The 23101-nt window shown below is 35.1% G+C and overlaps 3 protein-coding genes across 3 annotated transcripts; 1 reads left to right on the forward strand and 2 right to left on the reverse strand.

Moving 5' to 3' along the window:
* Nucleotides 1–227: 227 nt before the first annotated feature.
* Nucleotides 228–1915, reverse strand: LOC132304125 (expansin-like B1). The gene is made up of 3 exons (XM_059801678.1): nt 1674–1915; nt 1403–1509; nt 228–948 (listed from the first exon to the last, which is right to left on the reverse strand). The coding sequence occupies exons 1-3, from the start codon at nt 1810–1812 to the stop codon at nt 439–441; spliced, it is 756 nt and encodes a 251-aa protein (XP_059657661.1). The 5' UTR covers nt 1813–1915; the 3' UTR covers nt 228–438.
* A 4664-nt stretch (nt 1916–6579) lies between these two features.
* On the reverse strand, nt 6580–15050 carry LOC132304126 (ATP-dependent Clp protease proteolytic subunit-related protein 4, chloroplastic). Its single transcript, XM_059801679.1, has 7 exons — nt 14706–15050; nt 12314–12517; nt 10205–10260; nt 8100–8226; nt 7850–7927; nt 6853–6966; nt 6580–6781 (listed from the first exon to the last, which is right to left on the reverse strand). The coding sequence occupies exons 1-7, from the start codon at nt 15045–15047 to the stop codon at nt 6710–6712; spliced, it is 993 nt and encodes a 330-aa protein (XP_059657662.1). The 5' UTR covers nt 15048–15050; the 3' UTR covers nt 6580–6709.
* Nucleotides 15051–18714: 3664 nt separating this feature from the next.
* Nucleotides 18715–20568, forward strand: LOC132304127 (ankyrin repeat-containing protein BDA1-like). Its single transcript, XM_059801680.1, has 2 exons — nt 18715–19386; nt 19527–20568. Exons 1-2 carry the CDS (start codon nt 18804–18806, stop codon nt 20321–20323), a joined length of 1380 nt encoding a protein of 459 aa, XP_059657663.1. The 5' UTR covers nt 18715–18803; the 3' UTR covers nt 20324–20568.
* The last annotated feature ends 2533 nt before the right edge of the window (nt 20569–23101 follow it).

Genomic DNA, 23101 nt, shown 5'->3' on the forward strand with positions numbered 1-23101 from the left:
ACTTTTAACAGAAAAGGATTTATTATATGAAACCATATTGAAAGGTTAGGATGAAGGTTTTGAGTTTTTGGAGTCATCTTTCAGTTAGTTTCACTTTGGAGAAACCTATATATTATGTGATATGACCATAGATAATAGTGACTATTATCTATTTATTGTAATCCTCTAAAACTATAATTCATTACTATTTTATTTTAATATCATATAGTCTTGATAATGCTCTTCAATAATGGCCAAAAGATCTGAATTTATTCATGTTCTCTGCCTAAACAAAGTACACACCCCAATTCTTTATTCAGCAAAGCTAACAGCACCATCTCTAACACTGCATTCAAACACAAACTTGCTCTCTTAAAATATTACGAGTAGAAAATAACTATTAAGCAGTTCCTAATTCTCCATGCTATACACATGTAGATTATGGGACTTTTATAGAGCTCAATTGAGCTGAATGCCTGTCTCATAAACAACCCCAGCCTTCCAGTCACCAGGGATCACATTCCTCAGCGGCATCCACTTCACCCCGGCATAGCCGTTCACCTGGAACCTCAGGTCAAGTCCACCCTTTGGTGGGTTGGCCATGTCCCAGACCGCGCCATAGGCCCTTCGCATGCCCCTCCATTCTTTGCAATCCTCCTGCCACAATTCGACTGCTGTGATTTCGTTTATGCCTGCTTGGTACAAGGCGACTAGGGCTAGGTACTCCGGGAACCTGCTGTTCTCGTGGACCTTGAACATGAGTTTGTAACCAGGGTACCGGCAGGGGATTCTCTGGTATTCTATGTCAACCACGCCGTACGCCAACAGCTCTGCAGCCATGTTTGGGAAGGCGAGTCTTGTGTAAGCTCGTGCGCTGAGGACAAAGTCTGTGTGGTCTCCTTCACCGTGGTCGGTCACCACCACCTTCACTCCATCATCAGTGCATAACTTAGGCACCTTGCACCTAACCTGAAATTATTTAAAAACAAGTTAGCATCATTGTGAATACAAAGGCCAAAGGACCACTTGTTTATTGCACTTCACTAGAACTACTAATTAAGAAGTATTCTAAGGCAACTTCATGCCCCTGTTTAGTCATGTTTCCAAGTTGTATTCTTCTTTTTCCAACATCATCAACCAATATTGTTTATTCCATCCCTAAACTTACTTTTGAAACTCGATATTGTTGTTTTCTTGAAGTTCCCAAACATACCCTTAAAAGTTTCTTAATGTCAGGGTTTGTTTGATTTGTCATTCAGAAAATAGTTATTAAGAACTCAGTTTTTTTCACGGAGTATTCAAAAACTGTTCTCAGAAACTGTCAACCAAATAGGTTTTTGTACAGTTTTCTGATTTTCAGTTCCCATAAGCAAGCCGGCTTATTTGCAAACTCAAATGTTACATAAAGTGCCTTGAAGTTTACCTGATAGCATGCACCACAGCCAGTTCCATTCCTGTACAGCCTAGAAACTCCAGTCACTTCACCACCATTAACAGTTCTTCCATATTCACTATAGCCACAAGCTCCAGCTGATTCAAAACATCATGTTAGAACATGCAAACCATGATGGTTCAATCATTCATAATCACATGCATTAATAACCTCACACACACAAATAGTATAAAAACACACACAAAAATACATGGATACATGTGAATGTATATATATGTATATAGGTGAGAGGTACACATACTTGGAGTCCCTAAGCAATCAGGGCTACCATAGAAGGTTGCTCTAGATGACACAAAATAGTCTTGATCAGAGTAGCAAAGTGCAGGCAAAAGCACCATGACAGAGAAAAGTAAGCAACAGTATTTTAGTGCAAAACCCATGTCTCAGAAATCAATATAAATGATTCTTTAACACTATTATGAGAAGATAACAATTGAAGAAGATGATGAACTATGAGAGAGATTGTGAGATGGGAAGTTCAGAAATGCAAATCCCATATTTATAGTTGAGGTGAAGATGGCTGGCACTGAGTAAACTTGCCTAGCTAGCCACCTTTTAGTTCCTGTGGGTACTAGGGAGTCCAAGTGGGGGCTAGGACTAGATTAGAGATGTGTACAAATAGACAACCTAAGTTGACCTCTTAAGACCATTTCATATCATATATTTATTATTTATTATTCATTATTCATTCACTGAATTAGAAAAGTACTGTGACAAATGAGCCTCGCCTAACTTTTCGTGTCTCATTGCTGTGCACTTTCTGTCCAGCTTGTGGCATATATGAGAGTATTTCTACTAGTTCCTCCCTCCATAGTTGAGCAATGCCGAAATTCGTATACAACAAATCAATACATGATTTATTTATTTATCTTTGGTTATGGATATAAAGAAGTGGAGGTGGTGATCATCGTCCTAGTATCACATGAGGTCCCAAGTTTGAGTCTAAAAGCATTAAGTTGGTTAATGAGTTCAAGCGATTACACTTTTTGTGGTCGAATTATCGTACCTATTCAACTTTTTAACGAGAAAAGTAAAAATGGATTCAGAAAATTATGTGTGAGGGCTGGACCTTTAATAATAAGATGATTAAAAAAAAAAAAAGTGGGGGAAATAGTGGTATTTTTTTGTAATTTTAATGGGGTAATTTAAGAATTTTATAGGTATATAATTCAGAAAAAGGAAATTAATAGCTATATAATAATAATAATAAAATCAATGGGGCCTGCAATTGGCCCCACAGTCCTCACTGGACCTTCACTAGGTTTGTGGCTGGCAGAAGTACCTAGTAACAACACGCGCCTGAACACTACCTGAATGAATGTTTGACGTAACACTAGATCAAAGACTGAACCTGCTTTAATAACACTTCTAATGAGCACGGACCTAACCCAAAAGCTTAAATGTGAGGCCATGAGACCAAGTACAGTTATAAAAATTAAAAATTCTCAATTATTTGCAACTTGATTTAGAAGATAAGCCCTTAGTGTGCCAAAAGTTTGCCTCAGCAGTGTAGAAGTATTGGCTTCCAACTCCTTAATGGTGTCCACCTTTATAACAGCACCTTGGGATTATTTATCATTCTCATAGAAAGCGAAAGAGTTTTTTAAGTTTGATGTGGCAGACGACTAGGGACTAACAAATCAAAATAACCTTAGACATTGAGGGAATGCATAAGAAATATGAAGTGTTCAAAATTATTTGAATTATGGTGTCCAACTTTCAAGTTTATTTTAATTTGACGTGGTAGGTAAAAGAAAAAGTTTTATTTTTATTTTTTGATTAGGTAAATTACTGCATATACACCTACAAATATCTATTATGATGTTCGAACCTCACCTACTTTTTGGAAGGAAAAAAAAAGAAAGTTAGATCATCTTAACCGATATAAGGGGGTAAGTTACAAAAGGTAAACTAGTGATACTAAAACAAGTAAATATTTAAATTTTATTTCCTCCGTGTTTTTGTGTAATGAATCTCGAGTGAAGTGAAACATAATTCTTAAGTAATTGTCCGATTTACGTGGGATGGGGGATTGTATGTATTTGTGGTGAGTTATAAAGTGCTTTAAGAGATCCAACACTATAATCGTTTAAAAAGATGAAAAAAAAATAAAAATAAATAAATAAATAGATGTTTGAAAGGCAAATATGATTCAACAATATTGATTAAATTTAACCTGCAAGTCTAACTCTTTTTTAACATTGTAATAATAAGGGCCTCGTGTGCAGCTGAGTTGGTAACTCAACACTTAGAAATACATACACATATATGTATTTACTAATTTGAAGCTTCGTGGCGTTCATATCCTAATTGAATTTGAATTAGTTAATCGAGTGAAAATGAAAAGCCATGGGCTATTAACAGCTGGATTGACAAGTCGTGTTTGGTTCTCACGCACTAAGCACTGTGAAATCAGGTAATGCGCAGAAGCCAGTCAAAACAGGTAAGCATAGATAGATAGCCCCCATGTGTCAAAGTTTGGATAGTAGTATTAGGGGCAAAAGCACTCGTATTTATAATTTTATAACCTATATATTTACATTTTTATAACTATTATTGAGTATATAACACGTTGGCAATATGCAAAAAGTGGTATCCATCTGTACCAGCTAGAGAGAAAAAGGTGTACAAATACACTTTTGGTAGGTGATATTTGGTCATGGCCATCCATTTTGCAACCTCAGAGATTGCAATCCTATTTAAAATAGTAAAAAAATTTAGCTGATAGAGACATTTGGTATTTTCTCAATAGACCAATATTCTGTAATGGTCCAACCTATGCAAGTATTAAGAAGAATTGGAGATGATATTAGTTTTATACAAGTACACAGATCATTTGATAGTATCCTTATTTTACTTTCCTCTCTTATCCTGGAAGTTTTAGATATCATTGAGTTCATACTGAGGGCCGTTTGGCATGCATTGGTTTATACGTTTTGTTTTTTATTAAAACAGAAACAATATTTTTTTTAGAAGATTGTTTTGAAAAAAAATCGAAAGTACGTTTGAAAACAATATTTTGCTGTGAAAATATCATAAACAAAAACATATAAAGTTATGATTTTGGGCCATGAACAATTGTCAAAATAAATAAATAAAAAACATATTTTTAGTGTTTTATTTTTGGACCACCGTTCACGAAGGTTTAGCACTGTGTAAAATAAAATAAAGCCACACCAAACATGTTTTGTTACCAAAATCGACACTATAACAGTCCAAAAAACAAAAACAACATAAACAAAACGCATGCCAAATGGGGTTGAGCTCTATATGGTCACATACCAAAAGGAAACAACAAATACACTAATCTGCCCCTAGTTAAGATGTATTACACTTACCCCCATGTGTTTTGGTTAATAACATTTACCTACATTCTAGTTACTAACAATCCGACCCCTGCCACTAATTTCATGGTTAGAGATAGTCAGTGCTGAAGAGAAAAGTTTTTTTTTAACTTCATATGACAAATATGCCATCGAATACTTGATGCGCAAAAAGAAAATTATACCCCCAACTCACAGCATTTTCGTCAATCTAATGTTCTTTAGTTAAGAGTATAATTGTCTTTTCACATGTCAAACAATGAATAAAAGTCTTTCATAACGATTTGAAAGGCATTTTTGTCATATGAAACTAAAAAATTTGTCATATCAACATTGACCATCGTTTAATCGTTAGTGAATCTAACATCGTTAGTGAATCTGACGGTAGATGTTTGTTCGTTGCATACATGTAACTAAAATGAAGGTAACTGTAATTGTCCAAAACACATGGGAGGTAAGTGAAATAAACCCCAACTAGAGGAGAGGTAAGTGCTAGAATAAAAGCCCCCTTTTAAAATAGATAGAGCCAGTGCAACCTCTTAGAGTAAGTAATGAGCCAAATGCTCCCTTTCCAACTACCAAGTGAAGGTTCTGGTTGGTTTGGCATTGACCACAATGCATGGGGACCATTCTCCAATCCATACATATAATAAAATTTTACTGAGTGGTGTTTTTTTCACAAAAACAGATCTTCTAAACATCAGCAAAGAAAGGCGTTCAGCTAAATTCAATCAACATTGCTCCAAGTCAGCCACACCACACCCAGAAAATAAAATTTTTAAAAAATAAAATAAAAAACTACAAAAGAAAAAGTTGTGAGCTCTCTGGGATGGTGATTGTAATGGCGTGAACCATGATCTTACTCTTTTCATTAATGGATGATGGGTCCTAACCACAAGGAACATGATGGAAGACACAAGAATGGGACCAAACATGTGTATTCATCATTTTTTTCAAAAATGTTGCTCCTCATTATCTACTTCCTACACCTGTGAAATTGGGATGAAATTGAAAAGGACAAGAGAAGTAGTTATGGCCGGTGGGCTTAGAACTGGTAAGCAACAAAAGGTATAACCACCCTACCAACCAAATAATACCACTTCCCCAACACTTCCAATCTCAACCTAGCAACTGTAACAGAACCATCAACAAGCATGTGCAAGGTGTAAAGCAGAATACCTCAAAAGTCAATCAGCCTGTTCCCCTCCTTTCCATGTGTCTCTTGCCTTTGTTATTGGAGGGGGTGGGGAGGAGAGAGCAATCATAGTAAAGAAGGTGTGACCAAGAAAAGAACAAGCAATTACTTCTCTAGAATATACACAGACCTTACAATACAGGAGTAGATCAGCCAAGATTAAGAACTGCTGCAGTTATATGTAAATGGCAAAAGGCAAATGAGTAGGATTGAAGAGATGTAACCGTAAAGTTCAGTAGAAGATGAAAAATGTCAAGAAGGTTCAATTCCATTATGCAAGAGACTCTACTGTTCAGTTGCCAAAAATGCCTTTGGAATATGAAGTTATATTAATTCGGGAGAGAGGCGCCTCCCTCCTCCTCCAGAGAAAAAATGTGTGCTTTATTAACCAATCCACGGAACTGAAATTGGCTCAAACGTAAAGAGTCAAGGCCCATTTGAAAATTGGAAACTTTCAGACAGTAAATTGTACTTAAATACTAGAATTGGTTTGGAAAGATTTTGTGGTCCCATGTGACTCTCAATTGACTACAATTTCTAGTACAACCGCTGTAAAGGAGTTGACAAGAAGAACAATCTTCTGACAAAATTACCGGTAAAAAGAAGAGTTGATTGCTACCCTAAACCTATTAAATCAATTTTCGTTTACATATATGAAAATCATTCAACGTCAAATAATTCACAACAGGACAATGACTTGCAAGTAATCATATTTTACCTAAATACTCACTAGGATCAGTGATCCAACTTTCGATACAATTAAATAAGTTGTGCCTTTTTCAGGTCAGAAAGAACTCCTCTATCTTCAGTGCTCCGCTCGTTATAAAGAACCTGCATAAGATTAATAAGAAAACAATTTAGGTAAGCCAGATAAAGAAATATAAATCTGATGCCGGATATACCTTATCAATGATGCCGTATTCAACTGCTTCACTAGGACTAAAGTATTTTGGACGCCTTATGTCTTCTTCAATCTGCTCTGGTGTTTTTCCAATATGCTTTGAGTAAAGTTTAACCTTCAGAAAGAAAAAAAAAAAAAAAAAGGTTATATTGGCTGAGGTCTGGATGCATGTCCAAATGCATAGCTGGTAAATTTAATAAGTCCTCACTCAATCCGCAATCATTTTTTTTTGATAAGTAATAATAACATAAAAAAGGTGTTCAAAAGGGGAACGCATCTCTTATACAAAAATGGAACTGGGACTAAGGCCACAAAGAATCCAAAAAAATAATTAAATCATCAATCCTCAATCATTTAAGCATAAAGGATAGGAGCAATTGGAAATATCCAATAATAAATGTTGATATCAAACAAGGTACAAGTCTTTAGTTTTATTTTTTATTTTTCAATTAAGTAGAACGAGAAAGATTATAGTTCTGTTTGGTTTGCACATTTAACAACACACAAAGAAATGCAGATGAACACACCCCCACCCCTTTTCTTCTTTTTTTTTTGGTCTGGTCACCATTGATAACACCGAGAGAACAAATATGAGGAAAAGCAAGGCAAAAAGTATTAATTTAAATGTCATTTTTCTTTCCTTTTCCGATTTTCCTACTTTTTATTTTTTATTTTTATAGTTGTAAGTTCTAACATGCAAAAAATCAAGGCTCTAAACTTCAACCTGGAAGTTAAAAAATGGTTTACAATCAGTGGAAATCGGTCAGGTATTTATTTATTTATTTTTGTCTCTATCGGTCAGGTAAATTGATGATGATACTTTTGGTTGTAACATATGGAATCCTAATTATTAGAGGAAGTCATCAAATTTTGACACTTAACCCCTCTCTATCTCTCTCACACACACACACACACTACAGCATAATTTTCCCCCAAGAAGTCCATAAGAATTGATAGAAGAGGGATAAAACATATATATAATTGATCCTTAATATTACCAACTCTGCCTTCACATTCTTCACTTCTTTTCTAGCAAGCTCGATATCTGTTGCTTGACCTTGAAACCTTGCAATCGGCTGCAGATACATGGGGATACGATATTAGTATTTTTATCCAAAAACCTAATCAGTGTCTTTGAACCATCTAAATAAAATGATAACGTTATTTCTGACCCAGAGACAGCAACAAAGCAACAGATGGACGAAAACAAATTTGCCCAAAACATTAGAAAAATGACAGATAACTTGCCTGCTTAATCATTATTGTTGATGATGGCAAGGCCGAACGATTTCCTTTTGAACCAGCAGCCAAAAGCAAGGCTGCTTCTCCCCAAGCATTGCCAACACAAAGAGTGAAAATAGGTGGCTTGACATATCTGCAGTCATAAAAGAAAGGCAACTGCTATAAATTTCACAGGCTCCATTGAATTTAGGAGGAAAAAATTATATAGAGGGATGCAATACATTTCTCTTTCACACATTATCTCTTCCAGCAAGACATTTTCGACATCACAAATTACATGCAAATTTAACAAAGGGTGTGAATCACTGGTTATCACAACTAAATTAGGTCCATAAGCTTATACACGAATCCATCAAATATGATAAATTTGAGTCACCATTATGCATACATGAATAAAGACTAACTTATTACTTCAGGAACTCTTGATATTTTTGGTTAAAACTTCTGAAAATGAAAGCACAAAATACCTGACTACTATCCTCTTCAAAAGGGCATCTTTAATGTTCTTCAAATTTTTGATGCTTACGTTGACCATAGAGTCCCAAAGTTTCTTCAGAAGGTCTAGAGTCCCAAAGTTGATTTCAAGTACCAAGCATAATTTTCCTTTGCACTCAATGATATGGGGGTTAAGATTTAGCATTTAGAATTAAGACGAGTGCAAATTTTATTTATTTATTTAATATTCCTATATCAATTATAAAATGAATAAGACAGAACCCAGATGACCTTCCAATCTACTTCCGGTGACGTATCTATCTTGATGTGCACTTAACCCAATAATCTGTAACCCAGATTAAGTATTTCACAATGAGGTTTTATGTCTGCCTAAGGCAATCATCCTCTTATAGGCTTGGGGGACTGAAGAGCAAATTCTGCAATTATGTCAAAGTCTATTTTCCCTCTTACGTTGCACCAAGAGTACTAAATTCAGTTAAAGCCTTCTAACTAATTGCAGGTTTATCCGAACCTTGATGTATCAAATGGAGCTAATCAACAGAAAATATAGCTACATGAACATTCACGTGTAATCAATTAGCACAATGGATCATATCTTCTATTAGAAAAGCAGCTGCCACAAGTCAGTATGGTATAAGTTCTAGCTTTGGGCTTATTTAACTCCAGCAGACAAAATCAGTTCATACAGATGTACATCAATTCACATAAAACTTTTGAACTGATTGCATGAGTTTTAAGTGAACCTCAATGTATCAACATAGCAGCTCCAACATCAGTAATAAACAGAACATACGGCTACGCACACATTCAGGTGTAGTTATTATGCAAAATGGATGTGTTGTGAATGCTACCAAAAGCAGCTGCTAGAAGTCAGTATGGTATAAGTTCAAGCTTTGGGCATATTCGACTCCGAGAGAAGAAATCAGTTCAAACAGATGCATATCAATTAATTCACTTCAATGGAGAAAACTAGAGGTAGCCTTGGGAAAACCATGTAAACAGTACAATAGAGGAAACAGCTCATATAGTGGAATAAAATCGAAGACAATGTCCAAAAGCTTTGCCATAATATAAAAGAAGGTGGGAAAAACATAGACAGCAAAGAAGGGAAAAGAAAACGATACAGTTGGGCGCAGAGTGCAGGTCTAAACTATTATATATATTAGCAATAATTCATTTGAGAGGGGGGAAAATGCAACACCCTTTGCAAAAAGCAGAAAAAAGCTTCAGCAGATGTACTAAAAGGAAGTCAAACTAGAGAGAGACCCTTGACAAGAAATTAGATGTTCTAGTAATTACTAATATGTCCACTATTTTGCATAATTTTGTGCTGGGACTAATTTCTTGGATTTCCATGTGAGTTGCACATTTGCATATAGTTACTTGTTCAAATGTTGAATTTGAGGAATCTATTACTCAAGTCCAACCAGCTAGAGTAAATGTGTTTCAAATTTCCAAATTTTAAACTCTGGCTTAAGTCCAACCATTTTGTCTCCAAAGAGAATAATGTTCTCCATGCGTCGGTATTGCCAAAAAGTTTTCCATAATGCGGAGGATCATCATTCTGTAATGCTTTGAATGCAATGCATGACCTGCTTATCAAATTAAGGCAACTCTTTAATGACATACTAATGAAGAGCATAAAGATTTATAACCTCATAACATCATAAATAGCAAAAGCTTCTGTCTCATAACCCAACTTCTCTCCACCCTGGAAAAAGTGCAGAAGCGTATTAAAATCAATAGTCAGTACATCAGACATCAATAGATTATTTAATCATAATATTTTAAAAAAGTTTCCATATAATATATCAGGACACAACTCAAGGATAACCCAATGACATAGTTTAGCACAAACCCTGGAGAAAACAAAAGCAAAAATGCTAGCAAGTGCTGCATAGAAAAGACAATATCATTGTATCAGTAATCCATATCGAGTTTTGCAGAAAATACAAGCAGAACTCTGATAAGTTAATCCATGTAATATTTAAGTGTAAAAGAGATAATTTACATTAAGCGTGATATTAAAATGTTTCCTATCACTTGGTAATTACACAAGGTTCCAGTGGCGTCTGACTTGTGATGGAACTCATTGCACGGAATCAGTCATGATTCAGTAACAAATGCTGCCTAGATGAGTTGTCATGGCTTATAAGATCTAGATGGATATTATGCAGACACCACTTTATTATTTTCTTTCTTGACTTGTTCTTGAAGAATAAATACGCAGACATGGAACATAGACACACGATAAAGCAAGGATATGCAGACAAAGTAAAATCTAAAGAGTAGGATATGAACACGACAAGGACATGACAGTGCATAAGTAATAATCATATACATATATTTTATGGGGTGTACCTAAAACTTTGATTGATTGTTTGAGGTTCTATATTAATAATACTATATGTGGGAGATAGAGCTTGACAAATTTCATAAACATAATCATATTATAGATTACTATTATCATAGTCTATTTTCCTTTCTAGTTACACCTCTATGCTACATCAGAAGTGTTTGTTGCATGCTTGACCAATAGCAACCATGTGCACGAGGCTCTAGTTAAGAAACATTTGAGCAATATGAATCTTTTGCTATAAGAAATGTCCAGAAAAGTGTTAGATAAGTGTCCAAATTCATTAAAGATAGAAGCTGTCCAAATTCATAAAGATATTTCTACATTTCTACATCATGGAGAAGTCAAAACAGAGTCAGATTTGTGTATAGGAGTGTTCAATAATGCCAGTGTCCAATACATGCAGGGTAATTATTATTATTATCTTGAATTAACATTTCGCATTAATACTTTTATATGTTCTACAATTTTATTTTTCTTTCTATAATATTGTCAATTGATATTATTCAGTTCTACCATTTGACATTTTGACTTATGTCACTTATCAAGAAACTCAACTCAGAAGACAGCTTTAATTTTCTTAAAAATAAGATATTTGAAGTAAGAAAGTAATCAATTTTTTTTTTAGTTGGTAAGAAAAAAAAAAAAAAAAATTGATTACTTTTTAAAAATGCCCTTTTATATCTTCACCAAGCAAAAAATTCAATTTCAAATGACAAAATTTTAAAAATCAGTTATGTTTCCTGTGAAATCACAAGTCATACAAGTTCTGGTTCTACATCACTATATTAAAAATGCCTTGGGAGAACTGAAAGTTTATAAAGTTTTGAAGTAAAAAATAAGAAACTCCATCAAGAAAGTGGTAGCATCACCTGTTATAGGGGAACCTTAAAATTCGTTTAATGACCTCTTCAATTGATTTTAAACTCATTTCCACAATCCAATTGTTGCCTATATTGTAATTCAGCTTGAGTACTGACGCTTACTTTTGATATTTTTAAAACCTGAACTTTCTGGTGTGTATATCCCCAACATCTTCAAAATGTTTCTTTAAGGTTTTATAGTTCTACAATAATTAAACCCCTGTAAATGGTTCCTCTTCCTGGAGGGCAACCAACATTTAACGTGAAATGAAGAATTATATATTGCTCAAGATTGGTTCTGAAGTCTGAGCATAACCAAATTCTGTTTCCTACCTTCAGCAAAAGTTATCCTTCTGTGTGTTGAATTCAAAGAAAGTAGGGGCAACATTCAAGGAAAAATTACAGATATTACTTAGGTGATCTCACAAGAACTCCACATTTTAGCATTGAAGAATAAGTTATACCCAAATATACCAGCCATAAATTTAAAGATATGCAAGGGATAATTTATAAGCAATTTGAACAAGATAAGTAACATAGTTAACCTTTGTTGTTCCAGTGGAATTTACGTAAAGGTAAATTGGCTTCTCCTCATCCTCATACTGAAGGTAAAGGAACTCTGCAAGTATCAACTCAGTGACAGATGGAACAAGAGACATGCCCAAGTAAACAATTCGATTCTTATACAAGTAAGATGCCAAATCTGGAGGAGGTTGCTCCCATGCACTTCCCCTCGAAAAAGGAATGACCTGTTTATAGAAAAATAATTTAGAGGACAAGTGATAATAATGGTGACGTATTGAAGACTAAAAAGAATCCTAACAGAACAAAATATGGACAACAAAGATGACATGGATATAAATGCTGCTATAAGTCTACCAGTCTATATATTCACATATTGCGAAAATTCTTGGAAATGATTATTTAAACTTAGAGGAGCATTTTGTGTGTGCAGTGGTCAGAATAAGTGTGAAGAACTTTTCAGTGCCATTTGAAAGCACTACTACAGAAACACAGAGCTCAACTATCAAAAGTTTTTTTTTTTTTTTTGATAAGTAAAATTTCATTGAAGGCACTCAAAAGGGGAGCGCTCCCAAAGAGCAACAAGCCGCCTAAACACACACTACAACTAACCATCAAAAGTTTTTGCTTCAGGATAGGCAATTCTATCATCGCCACTTACTAAAGTACTCTCTGCTCTGCTTTCAGATTCACTCTACAGAGTACAAATTTTTCCAAAGAAACAGAGGATCTCCACTGATATAGGCATCACCCAGTGGGCGCAAAAAGAGAGAAGAGAACATGCCACAAGTCCTAGTCACCAGACAATGTCAAATAACTAACTGTTTCTGCATCCCTTATGCAACAACAGTGCACAAGCCAATGAGATGATAAGCCCACACCTTGTTTTTCACTTTTTTCCCATGGTGCAACCATAATACTGGATTTGAGACGTAATCCAGTTGCTTTGAGGAGTTTGACTTGATAGAAGGAATAGGGGTTCATTAAGCGAGATGCTCTCCCTAAACAAGCTAGCATCTTGCAGCTTAGCCGTACATAAAAAATAGAGTGAAGCACAGTATTGTACTAGAAATAGCTAACATCCAAACTACAATCTTGTCCAATCAGCCAATTCCATGCAACCAGGGCTACAGGCACAACAGTCACTAAACTAAAGACTTCACCCTTGCAGCCGAAGCTTCATTATTGGCCCAAAGACAAGCTAGACGTAAATCAAAAGTGCGCCGTTGTAACTACAAACTGAACTCATCGTTATGTTCAACATTGCTTGTTATTGCTACTCCTCTCCTACACACCACATTAAATGTCCTCTTATTCAAGCTAGGAACATGACCCCCTTACAGCTTGCTTGGGATTTTTACAAAATTTAAGTAATACTTGGTGACAAAAAACCATGCATTTGAATCTTAGTGATGGGGATATATTTCCCTTTTCCCTCATCAAATTTCAATTTTCTTTTTACTCCTTATTCTCTCAAAGGAAATGTTCCAACCAAACACCCTTTGGACTCACGGCTGCAACGTAAACCCTAGATATGTCTGCAATCACTAGACCAAAGATATCGTTTAAACTAGGATTTGAACTTGAGATATTAAGGTAGTAACCCTAAGATCCTGCCATTTTAATTAAACCAGGATTCAGAAGTGAGACCTCAAGGTAATGTCAATCTATCAACTTGAATAAGGACTCGATTCATTTTCTGTTTCCCATTTTAAAATAAAATAACAATAACAAATTTGAGTAGCACATTTATATTTATCCAACATATGTTCATATCTTTAATATACCTCCATATTAGATGCCAGTTTCCCTCTACGAAGTTTTGTTCCTTTCCCCAATTGCATATGTGATTTAGGCATCATTGAATACCTATGTTTATCTCTCAGTATGTACCAATATCAGCTTAATGCATTGTTATCATCCAAATTATTATCTCATATAGCAGCAATAAGGATACATGTTGCACGTTTTAACAGTGATAGTATCTGTACTCCCTATGGAAATTCTTTGCCTCTTTCAGTGGTCATAAACAAGTAAATATGGCACCATAACAATGCATCAAATAAAACACATACCCATATTGTACATTATTCTTTCACTTAAAATTAAATGAATCAGAATTTCTCAAAATACCTCATTTGAAAAACCGAAAACCCTTTGCAACTTTTTCAGTCCAAACCTTAATTTTAAAATCCCTCATTAGTGAAATTAAGTAATTCATGTAACAATTCGAACCCTTTCTACCCTCGGTTATTGCCCAATTTTATCAGTCTCCCACAAACTTAAATACATATATACATATATATATGGATATATATACAAAAACAAGTACATGTTTATATAAACAAGCAAAGTGGGTATCTAGATAAGGGATAAGGTATAATGAACAAATATAAAGGTTATTGGGGGTAGTACCATGGTGACGACGCCTCGCTTGGCATGAGAGCCTGAGGAAGGCAGATTGGGGTTGAGGGAAGGGGGTCGGATCTTCAAGCCGGATAAATCACCGGCGACGCTTCCGCCGACGAGCGGAGAGAGAAAATTGGTTGATAAAGATGATCTAATAGAGGAGGAAGTAACGGTTCGTTTTGGAAAGGTAGTTCGTGTACGCGTGGTGGGGAAGAAGTGCGAAGCTACGGTAGCCATAGCTGCAGAGAGAGAGAGGGTGAAGTGATGTTGGAAGTTGCGATTAGAAGAAGGGCTTGGCAATGGGCAGAGCAGAAGAGGTGACCCGGACAACGTTCCGGTCCGGTTCATGAAATGGACGGTCCGATGGCTTTCTCAAGTTGGAATCAGATCCTCTACATTGCAAATTTGCGTACTACGTGTGTATATATATATATATTTATTTATTGACTAAAATAATTGTAGAATTTTAATTAATTTATAATTTTTATATTAAAGTTATATTAATTAGAACTCTTTAATCTTGTCATTATATTTTTGTTATAAATTTTTTTTAAAAAAATTGAACAATTGAATGTGCTTTCAACTGTCATGTGTTTGATTTATATAAGATTAAGAGTGTATGATGTGTTTATAAAATGTTTGGAATGCGTTGATCAAATATTTGAGATGTATTAGTTGAACATTCAAAATGTTTTGATCAAAAATTCAAAATAATAAAAATTATTCATAAACTATGAACACAATTATGAAATGTTGGACAAATGCTCAAGCGTGTGAGTGACATAGACAAGACAACTTCGTGAAAATGTCAATGCTTTTACAATTTGCATAAAAGATGACAACACTTTTAGATAAATATGATTATTCAAGAATATAATACTTACGCAACATATTGTATATGAGATGTAAAAATTATGACGATTTTATTTTTAAAAATACAATATATTTACATTGAAGTTATATTTTTGATGCAATGATGTTGTTGTTTATATATCGATAAAAAATCACAACTAATAACGAAAACAAAATCCGTAAAGAAGGCACGTAGCAGATCTAAGATCAGAATAGGCGAAGTCAACAAAACAATAAACTAAAATCATGTGGAATCTGCAGAGACTCGGGAGGAGGTTGCTTAGGCCATTTTTAAATAATCGGTAATCAAATCCCAACCTTTTAGGAAGATGGAGAAGGAAAATCAGATTATCAGTTGTCAAAAAGTTTCACTCTGAAAGTATTCTGTCACAGAAACAATCCTTAGTTTGAGAATAACAAATTTGGTCTTTTTTTTTTTTTTTTTCAAAAAAAAAGGAAGTTAATACTATAGACTTCACTGGTACTAGACTTGCCAAACATGCTTGGACAAGCATGGCCAAGCCCAAACACAAAAGTAGGTCAACAGGAGCCAAGAACTAAACCTATAGCAGTGGCCCAAAAGAAGCTAAAAAAACTCTGAGCAAAACAAGGAATCAACGTGCAGCCCAAGCCCAACAAGTGACCATTATAAACTCATTTGTGTACATTGAAGTCATTCAACTTTGCGTTTTCCAAGTAACCGTAATTTGAAATTCCTAGGTGCACATATGAGTAATTTTGGCAAATATAAAACTATATATGAAATTTTCATTCCTTTCCATTTGCCCTAACATTCTCATATGATAATTCTTAATTAATACTTTGAAAGATTAAAGAATTTCAATAAAAAAAATAGAAACAAATATAAGCGAGCCTTATAACGAGTATACGGTTTACGAATATATACGAGCCTATGTTTACGAACATAAATAAGCCTACATGAGTTGAATCCAGCAGATCGATTCGTTTACTAAACAAGCATAGAAATCGAGTTGGAGCTGGAACTGGAGCTAAAGTTCGACTTGTTTGCTTAACGAACGAGCTCGAGCCAAATTCATTCTCTTTGGTTGGTTGCAGCCCTTTAAGGGATGACAAAGATTCCTTCATGTTTGGAGGGTTTCTAAGCAACAAAACAACATTGTTTTTGTGCATAGCACGGAGTCCACGTGTGCACCAAAAGATGTTATTTGGTGCATAGGACTTTTCCAATCAGAAGGCGGGAATCCACTTTACAATATAAAAGTCATGTATTCATTTTAGTTCAGTTGTTAAAAATAAAATATACAATTTTTTTTAGTTCTATATGAAGAATTATTATTAATGTCTTGATTTCTTTTATGAGGCTGTGAAATTGTTGTTAAGTAAAAAATTGATTAAGAAGATTAAGGTAAAAGCCAAGAACAATATGGGCTTTAACAGCTTTTGACGTCTTTCAACTTCCAATGGAATTGGATAACAGAGAGATTGGGGATATGCTATGCCCACTAAAGCGTTGAGAGGTATATCTGTTAACCATGACCCCCTTGAAGAAATAGATGATCAGATCAACAAAAATAAGTCACAGTGCCACAAATTAAACAAGTCATTTGGACTTAATGTGCACAAGAAATCGTCAGACACAGACAAGTATCAGGCGGTACTAACAGTGGCTGTACTGATTGCAACAGCCACATTAATTCCAAGCCGTGCACAGCCATCCTGGTGGATTCTGGTAAGATGACTACTTCCCACGGTGGAGGGAGTGTTTCGTAGAGGACCACATCTTGCAGGGAGGTCAACAATGAAACCATGGCAGTTCTGCATGTGTATTCTATTTGTTGAACAGCGCAACATTTTATGCGTCCATGAGCATAATCCGACTCCACACAATAGGCCTTCCTCCTAAACTACTAGATATATCCCCTCACACCGTGATACACGGACTCAATAATCTCCCATTATGCTAATACTTCGATTTGCTCAGAATTTAATTCAAAACATCGCATTTATAATGCTCACATCTATTCGATCACTCTTCCTTTTAACTTAGCTTCTTGATAATGTTTCTAAGGTAATTGCACTGAAGTTCAAATCTCTACTTCATTCTGGTTAGAGGGGTTCACAATGATCAGATCGAGAGGAGGGCTACCCTTGTTGTGTGAGATATTATTAAGTGGATCAAGTTCACAACATCAATTATGCATGGTCCGACTCTTCAAAACTTGAGTATCAACATTTGTGCGTGTGCGTGCTCGGTTTTTTTTTTTTTTTTTTCTCTCACTCTCTCCCCCATTTTGTATGCTTATGAGAGCGTAAAGAACTTACACCAGACTAATATGTTAAGGGAAAAGTTAAATTTGTGGATCAGTTTTTGTTCACGATTGATGTGACAATAATTGAAATACACACCCTAGAAAGACTGAAATTAAGAGAGAGAGATTCAATTGTGATTCAATATTGACAACAGTACTTAGTTCCACAAGTTATTGAAATAGCAGAGATAACTGATCCGTGTTGGTAGAATGACTCACATGTTAAGCAACGTTCTTGTTGTGTGGCTCATGTTCAGTCTTGTATCAAAAGAAAATGGTGGAACTTGCTACTAGGTGGAAGACTTGAAAAGTCCATGTGGTGTATATGTTTGTGAGAAGGAAAATGAAAAGTAATTTGACTTCTTTTTATATGAGTGAAGAATAACGTCATTACGATGTTAGTTACTATATGAGTGAAAAATCACGTCAAGATGAAGTCTCGTTCAATTTGCCATAAACAGTATGAAATCTATCCATAAGCACCTGGCTTTCATATGTCTAATTAATTAATTTGTAAATTAAACAATTAATGTGTGTGCCTTCCTCCTCCGTAGTCTAACAAATGATCCAACGGTCTCAATCACTCTCATCAGCTCTCCTCCTAACCGCATCGCTCTCGTTCTGCCCCTTGGATGAATCCTCCATTTTCTCTCTTCCTTCCCCACCCTCCATCCCTCCATTATTTAAGCATCTTAATTACGATCCAACTCTTTTAATTTTTTTGGAAAAATGGCTTTTAAGGGAATATAGAAAAAACGACGGAATTTAATAAAAGTAGGTTGAGTGTCTCCGTCGATAGCTATGGGCTTTGTTGACCGAGGAAGCTGCACTGAATTTTCTTTCATCGTGTAAGGTTTATAACAAGACTCCTTTAAAATATCGAGAAGAGAGGTAGGTGGTGACAATGCTAACTTGGCATACATTTTCAGCACATATAATATAAAACCGTAGCTGTCTTAGAATGGATGCCAGGTTGAGGGAGGCTGCTTATGAAGGAAACATCGAACGCTTGTATGCATTAATTCGAGAGGATCCAAGTATTTTGGAGCGCAATATCGATGATAAATTGTTAGCTGAGACTCCTTTACATGTGGCTGCATCAACTGGTAACCATCACTTCGCCGCAGAAGTCATGAGGTTGAAGCCGTCGTATGCCAGGAAGCTCAACCCGGATGGCCTTAGTCCCACGCACCTTGCTCTTCTAGGTAAGCATGATGGCATGGTGGAGTGGTTCGTCTCGATTGACAGCAGCCTAGTCCACGACAAAGGAAGAGACGGCACAACTCCTTTGCATCATGCGGTTGCTGTGGAAAATGTCAATCTTTTGAGATTGTTCCTATTGGCTCGCCCACGCTCTATTGAAGATTTGACAGCTAGACGAGAAACTGCACTGCATATTGCTCTCAAATTCCACAATCAGCAAATTTTTGAAGTGTTGGTGGAATGGCTAAAAAGGGTTGAGAAGGAAGACATCTTGAATTGGGCTGATGAGGATGGCAACACTCTCTTGCATATGGCAACATCAAAAAATCTAACCCAGGCAAGTTTGTCACATCCAAATTAAATATATATATACAAGCAATTCTTTTTTTTCCTATTGTACAGTGATTTGAGAGCCAATATAATCTTCTCCATGTTTATTTCATGATTAATTAACGCTGTCTCTTGTCTACCTTATAGGCAGTAAAAGTGTTGTTGAGCGAAAAAGTGATTAAAAAGATAAATGTAAATGCCAAGAACAACATGGGCTTAACAGCTTTGGACATCTTTCAAGTACTTCCAAAGGAATTGGACAATAAAGAGATCGGGAATATGCTATGCGGAGCTAAAGCATTAAGAGGAATATCTGTTAACCATGACCCCCTCAAAGAAATACATGATCATATCACCAAAAACACGTCCCTGCTTGAAAAAGTAAAGAAATCGCGAGACAGGGACATGTCTCAGGCGGTACTAACAGTGGCTGTACTGATTGCAACAACCACATTTCAAGCCGTGCTCAGCCCTCCTGGTGGATTGTGGCAAGATGACAATAGTATCCCACAAACTGTGCCTCGCAACTTTAGAGCACATATTGCCGGGAAGTCAACAATGAGGCCATGGCAGTTCTGTGCTTTCTATTTGTTGAACAGTGTGACCTTTTATGCGTCGATGAGTATAATTCGCCTCTACACAATAGGCCTCCCTCATAAACTGTTGGATATATCTCAAATCTTTCTCAGTGCAACCTATTCTTGTTCTTTGATCCTTATCACACCGATGACCCGAGACACTTACACCCTTACAGTAGAAAACAGAATATGTTGCCAGTTGGTAATCCTTTTACATTGTCTGAATTTTATTCATATCATCGCATTTATAAGGACCTCGTGGTGGCTGAGGTTACTTTACTTTCTTAACAGACAAATTAGACTACCATACATGTTCATTCTCATCTTCTTCATTATGTTTTACGTTATTCCTTCTTATGTAATCTACTAGTTCACCCATGCGCAGACACAATCTTGTAACTAGCTTGTTGTTAAGGTTGGAGGGTTGACAATGGTTGGGGGCGAGGCCAGGCTACCCTTGTTCATGTACAAGATTCTGTGATATCATGTTGTATATTGATATAATTGTTGTTTTGATTAATATATATTGCTCTCCCTCTATATTTTTATTTTTATTTTTATTTTTTTAAGTTAGCTGAATAATAAAACACGGACTAAATGTAATTCACGGGAACTCTAACATTCATCTTTATTTTGAAAAGAAATATCTTTAGAACTAATAGTCAAACTGAAAACACTAATCCAGAATTTTATCTACTAAATAAGGCTAAAGCTTTCATCAAATTCAGCGCTGGATGAGAAATTCTCAACGAGGTTTGATTTGGTTTAAAATTTGCAATGTCGCTACAAAATAAATAGACACCACTTTCGAGTGCAACGAAGCATTGTCTTTCCAGATAAGAGTTTTCACTCTGCAACTGAAGAAAAAAAAAAAAAAAAAAGAGATTATTTTATTAAAAAATATGATTAAAATAACTTTTTTTTTATAAAAAACATAATTTATAAACTTTTTTTAATAATAATTGATATTAGAATCAAAGGTGAGAACTATATTTTTTATTATTGATAAGTAGTTTTAATTTTTAGAGGAATAGTGGTCAATATTATTTTAGTCCATTTTTCTTTTCTACCCACGACTTTCAAAATTTTCACATATATATATTTTTTGTGGCCTCAAAATTTCATATGACAATCAGTCATGATCGGTGTAACGTGGATTGACCGCTGATGGATGCTTTGAAAAGTGACGAGCGAACCATACTTTCAATTTAGTTTAATTTATTTTATTTTTTTGAAAGGTAAGATAGGATACTTTATTCAAGTCCAACGGTTGACAATTAATGCGCCTTCTGTCACCTAAATTTACTGAGACAATAGAAAATAGATGACAATCAATCGAGATGGTCTTAGCCCCCCATTCAGCTTGCTCTGCTAGGTGGCCATGTCAATTATGGTTCCAATCATTTAAAACTTGACATATTTTTATTCTGTTCTTTTACCCATTTCATATGCTTATCCCAGTGTAAAAGTTTAAATTTTATTTATTTATTTATTTTCTAAAAAATAATAAGAGATATAAAATGTACAAATTTTAAAATATATTAATAATTGCATTTAAATATGTAATATTATATATGAAAAATAAAAAAATTTTGACTAAAAATTATTTTATTTTTTTGCATATATTGTATTCATACCGTGTTCTTATCGTATCCGTATTATATTAGTGTCTCGTGTTCGTCGTATCAGTTTCTTAGCCCACAATTATTATTTTTCATATTTAATTTTTTACTCATTAATAGTGATTCAAAATTTTCTCGAGTCATCCCCCATGAATTACTAGTCGTCGAATATTATTCCGGTCAATCAGACTTAAACCTGACTAAGAATTACTAGTCGTCGAATATTATTCCGGTCAATCAGACTTGAACCTGACTAAAATAACAAGAATAAGGGTTTAGACAATTTTGCTCACTAACAAACTATTTTTATGTTGGGCAAAACTGTGAAATAGGTCGACGAAAAAACGATGTAATTTAATAAAAGTGGGCAAGTGTCTCCGTCGATAGCTAAGGCCTTTGTTGACTCTTTTTTATTTTTATTTTTATTTTTTTGTCCGAGGAAGTTGCACTGAATTTTATTTCATCGTGTAAGAAGGTTTATACCAGGACTCCTTTAAAAGATCGAGAAGAGAGCTAGGTGGTGACAACGCTAGCTTGGCATACATTTTCAGCACATATAATATAAAACCGTAGCTATCTTACATCTTCACCAAGCAAAAAATTCAATTTGAAATGACAAAATTTTAAAAATCAGTTATGTTTCCTGTGAAGTCACAAGTCATGCAAGTTCTGGTTCTACATCACTATATTAAAAATGCCATGGGAGAACTGAAAGTTTATAAAGTTTTGAAGTAAAAAAATAAGAAATTCCGTCAAGAAAGGGGTAGCATCACCTGATATAGGGAAACCTTGAAATTCTTATAATGACCTCTTCAATTGATTTTAAACTCATTTCCATAATCCAACTGTTGCCTATATTGTAATTCAACTTGAGTATCTACTGACGCTTACTTTTGAAATTTTTAAACAAATTTTCCTACTATTTTCAAAACCTGAACTTTCTGGTATGTATATCTTCAACATTTTCAAAATGTTTCTTTAAGGTTTTATAGTTCTACAATAATTAAACCCCTATAAATGTTTCCTCTTCCTGGGGGCCAACCAACATCTAACGTGAAATGAAGAATTATATATTGCCCAAGATTGGTTCGGAAGTCCGAGCTTAACCAAATTCTGTTTCCTATCTTTAGCAAAAGTTATCCTTTTGTGTGTTGAATTCAAAGAAAGTAGGGGCACCATTCAAGGAAAAATTACAGATATTAGTTAGGTGATCTCACAAGAACTCCACATTTTAGTATTGAAGATTGAGTTATACGCAAATATACAAGCCATAAATTTAAAGATATGCATGGGACAATTTTTAAGCAATTTGGACAAGATAAGTAAGAGGGTTAACCTTTGTTGTTCGAGTGGAATTTAAGCAAAGGTAAATTGGCTTCTCCTCATCCTCATACTGAAGGTAAAGAACTCTGCAAGTATCAACTCGGTGACAGATGGAACAAGAGACATGTCCAAGTAAACAATTCGATTCTTATACAAGTAAGATGCTAAATCTGGAGGAGGTTGCTTCCATGCACTTCCCCTCG

This window comes from Cornus florida, unplaced genomic scaffold, assembly GCF_030987335.1.
Source record: "Cornus florida cultivar Cherokee Brave unplaced genomic scaffold, ASM3098733v1 CherokeeBrave_3.0.0_Hap2_Chr04, whole genome shotgun sequence".
Lineage (NCBI taxonomy): Eukaryota > Viridiplantae > Streptophyta > Magnoliopsida > Cornales > Cornaceae > Cornus > Cornus florida.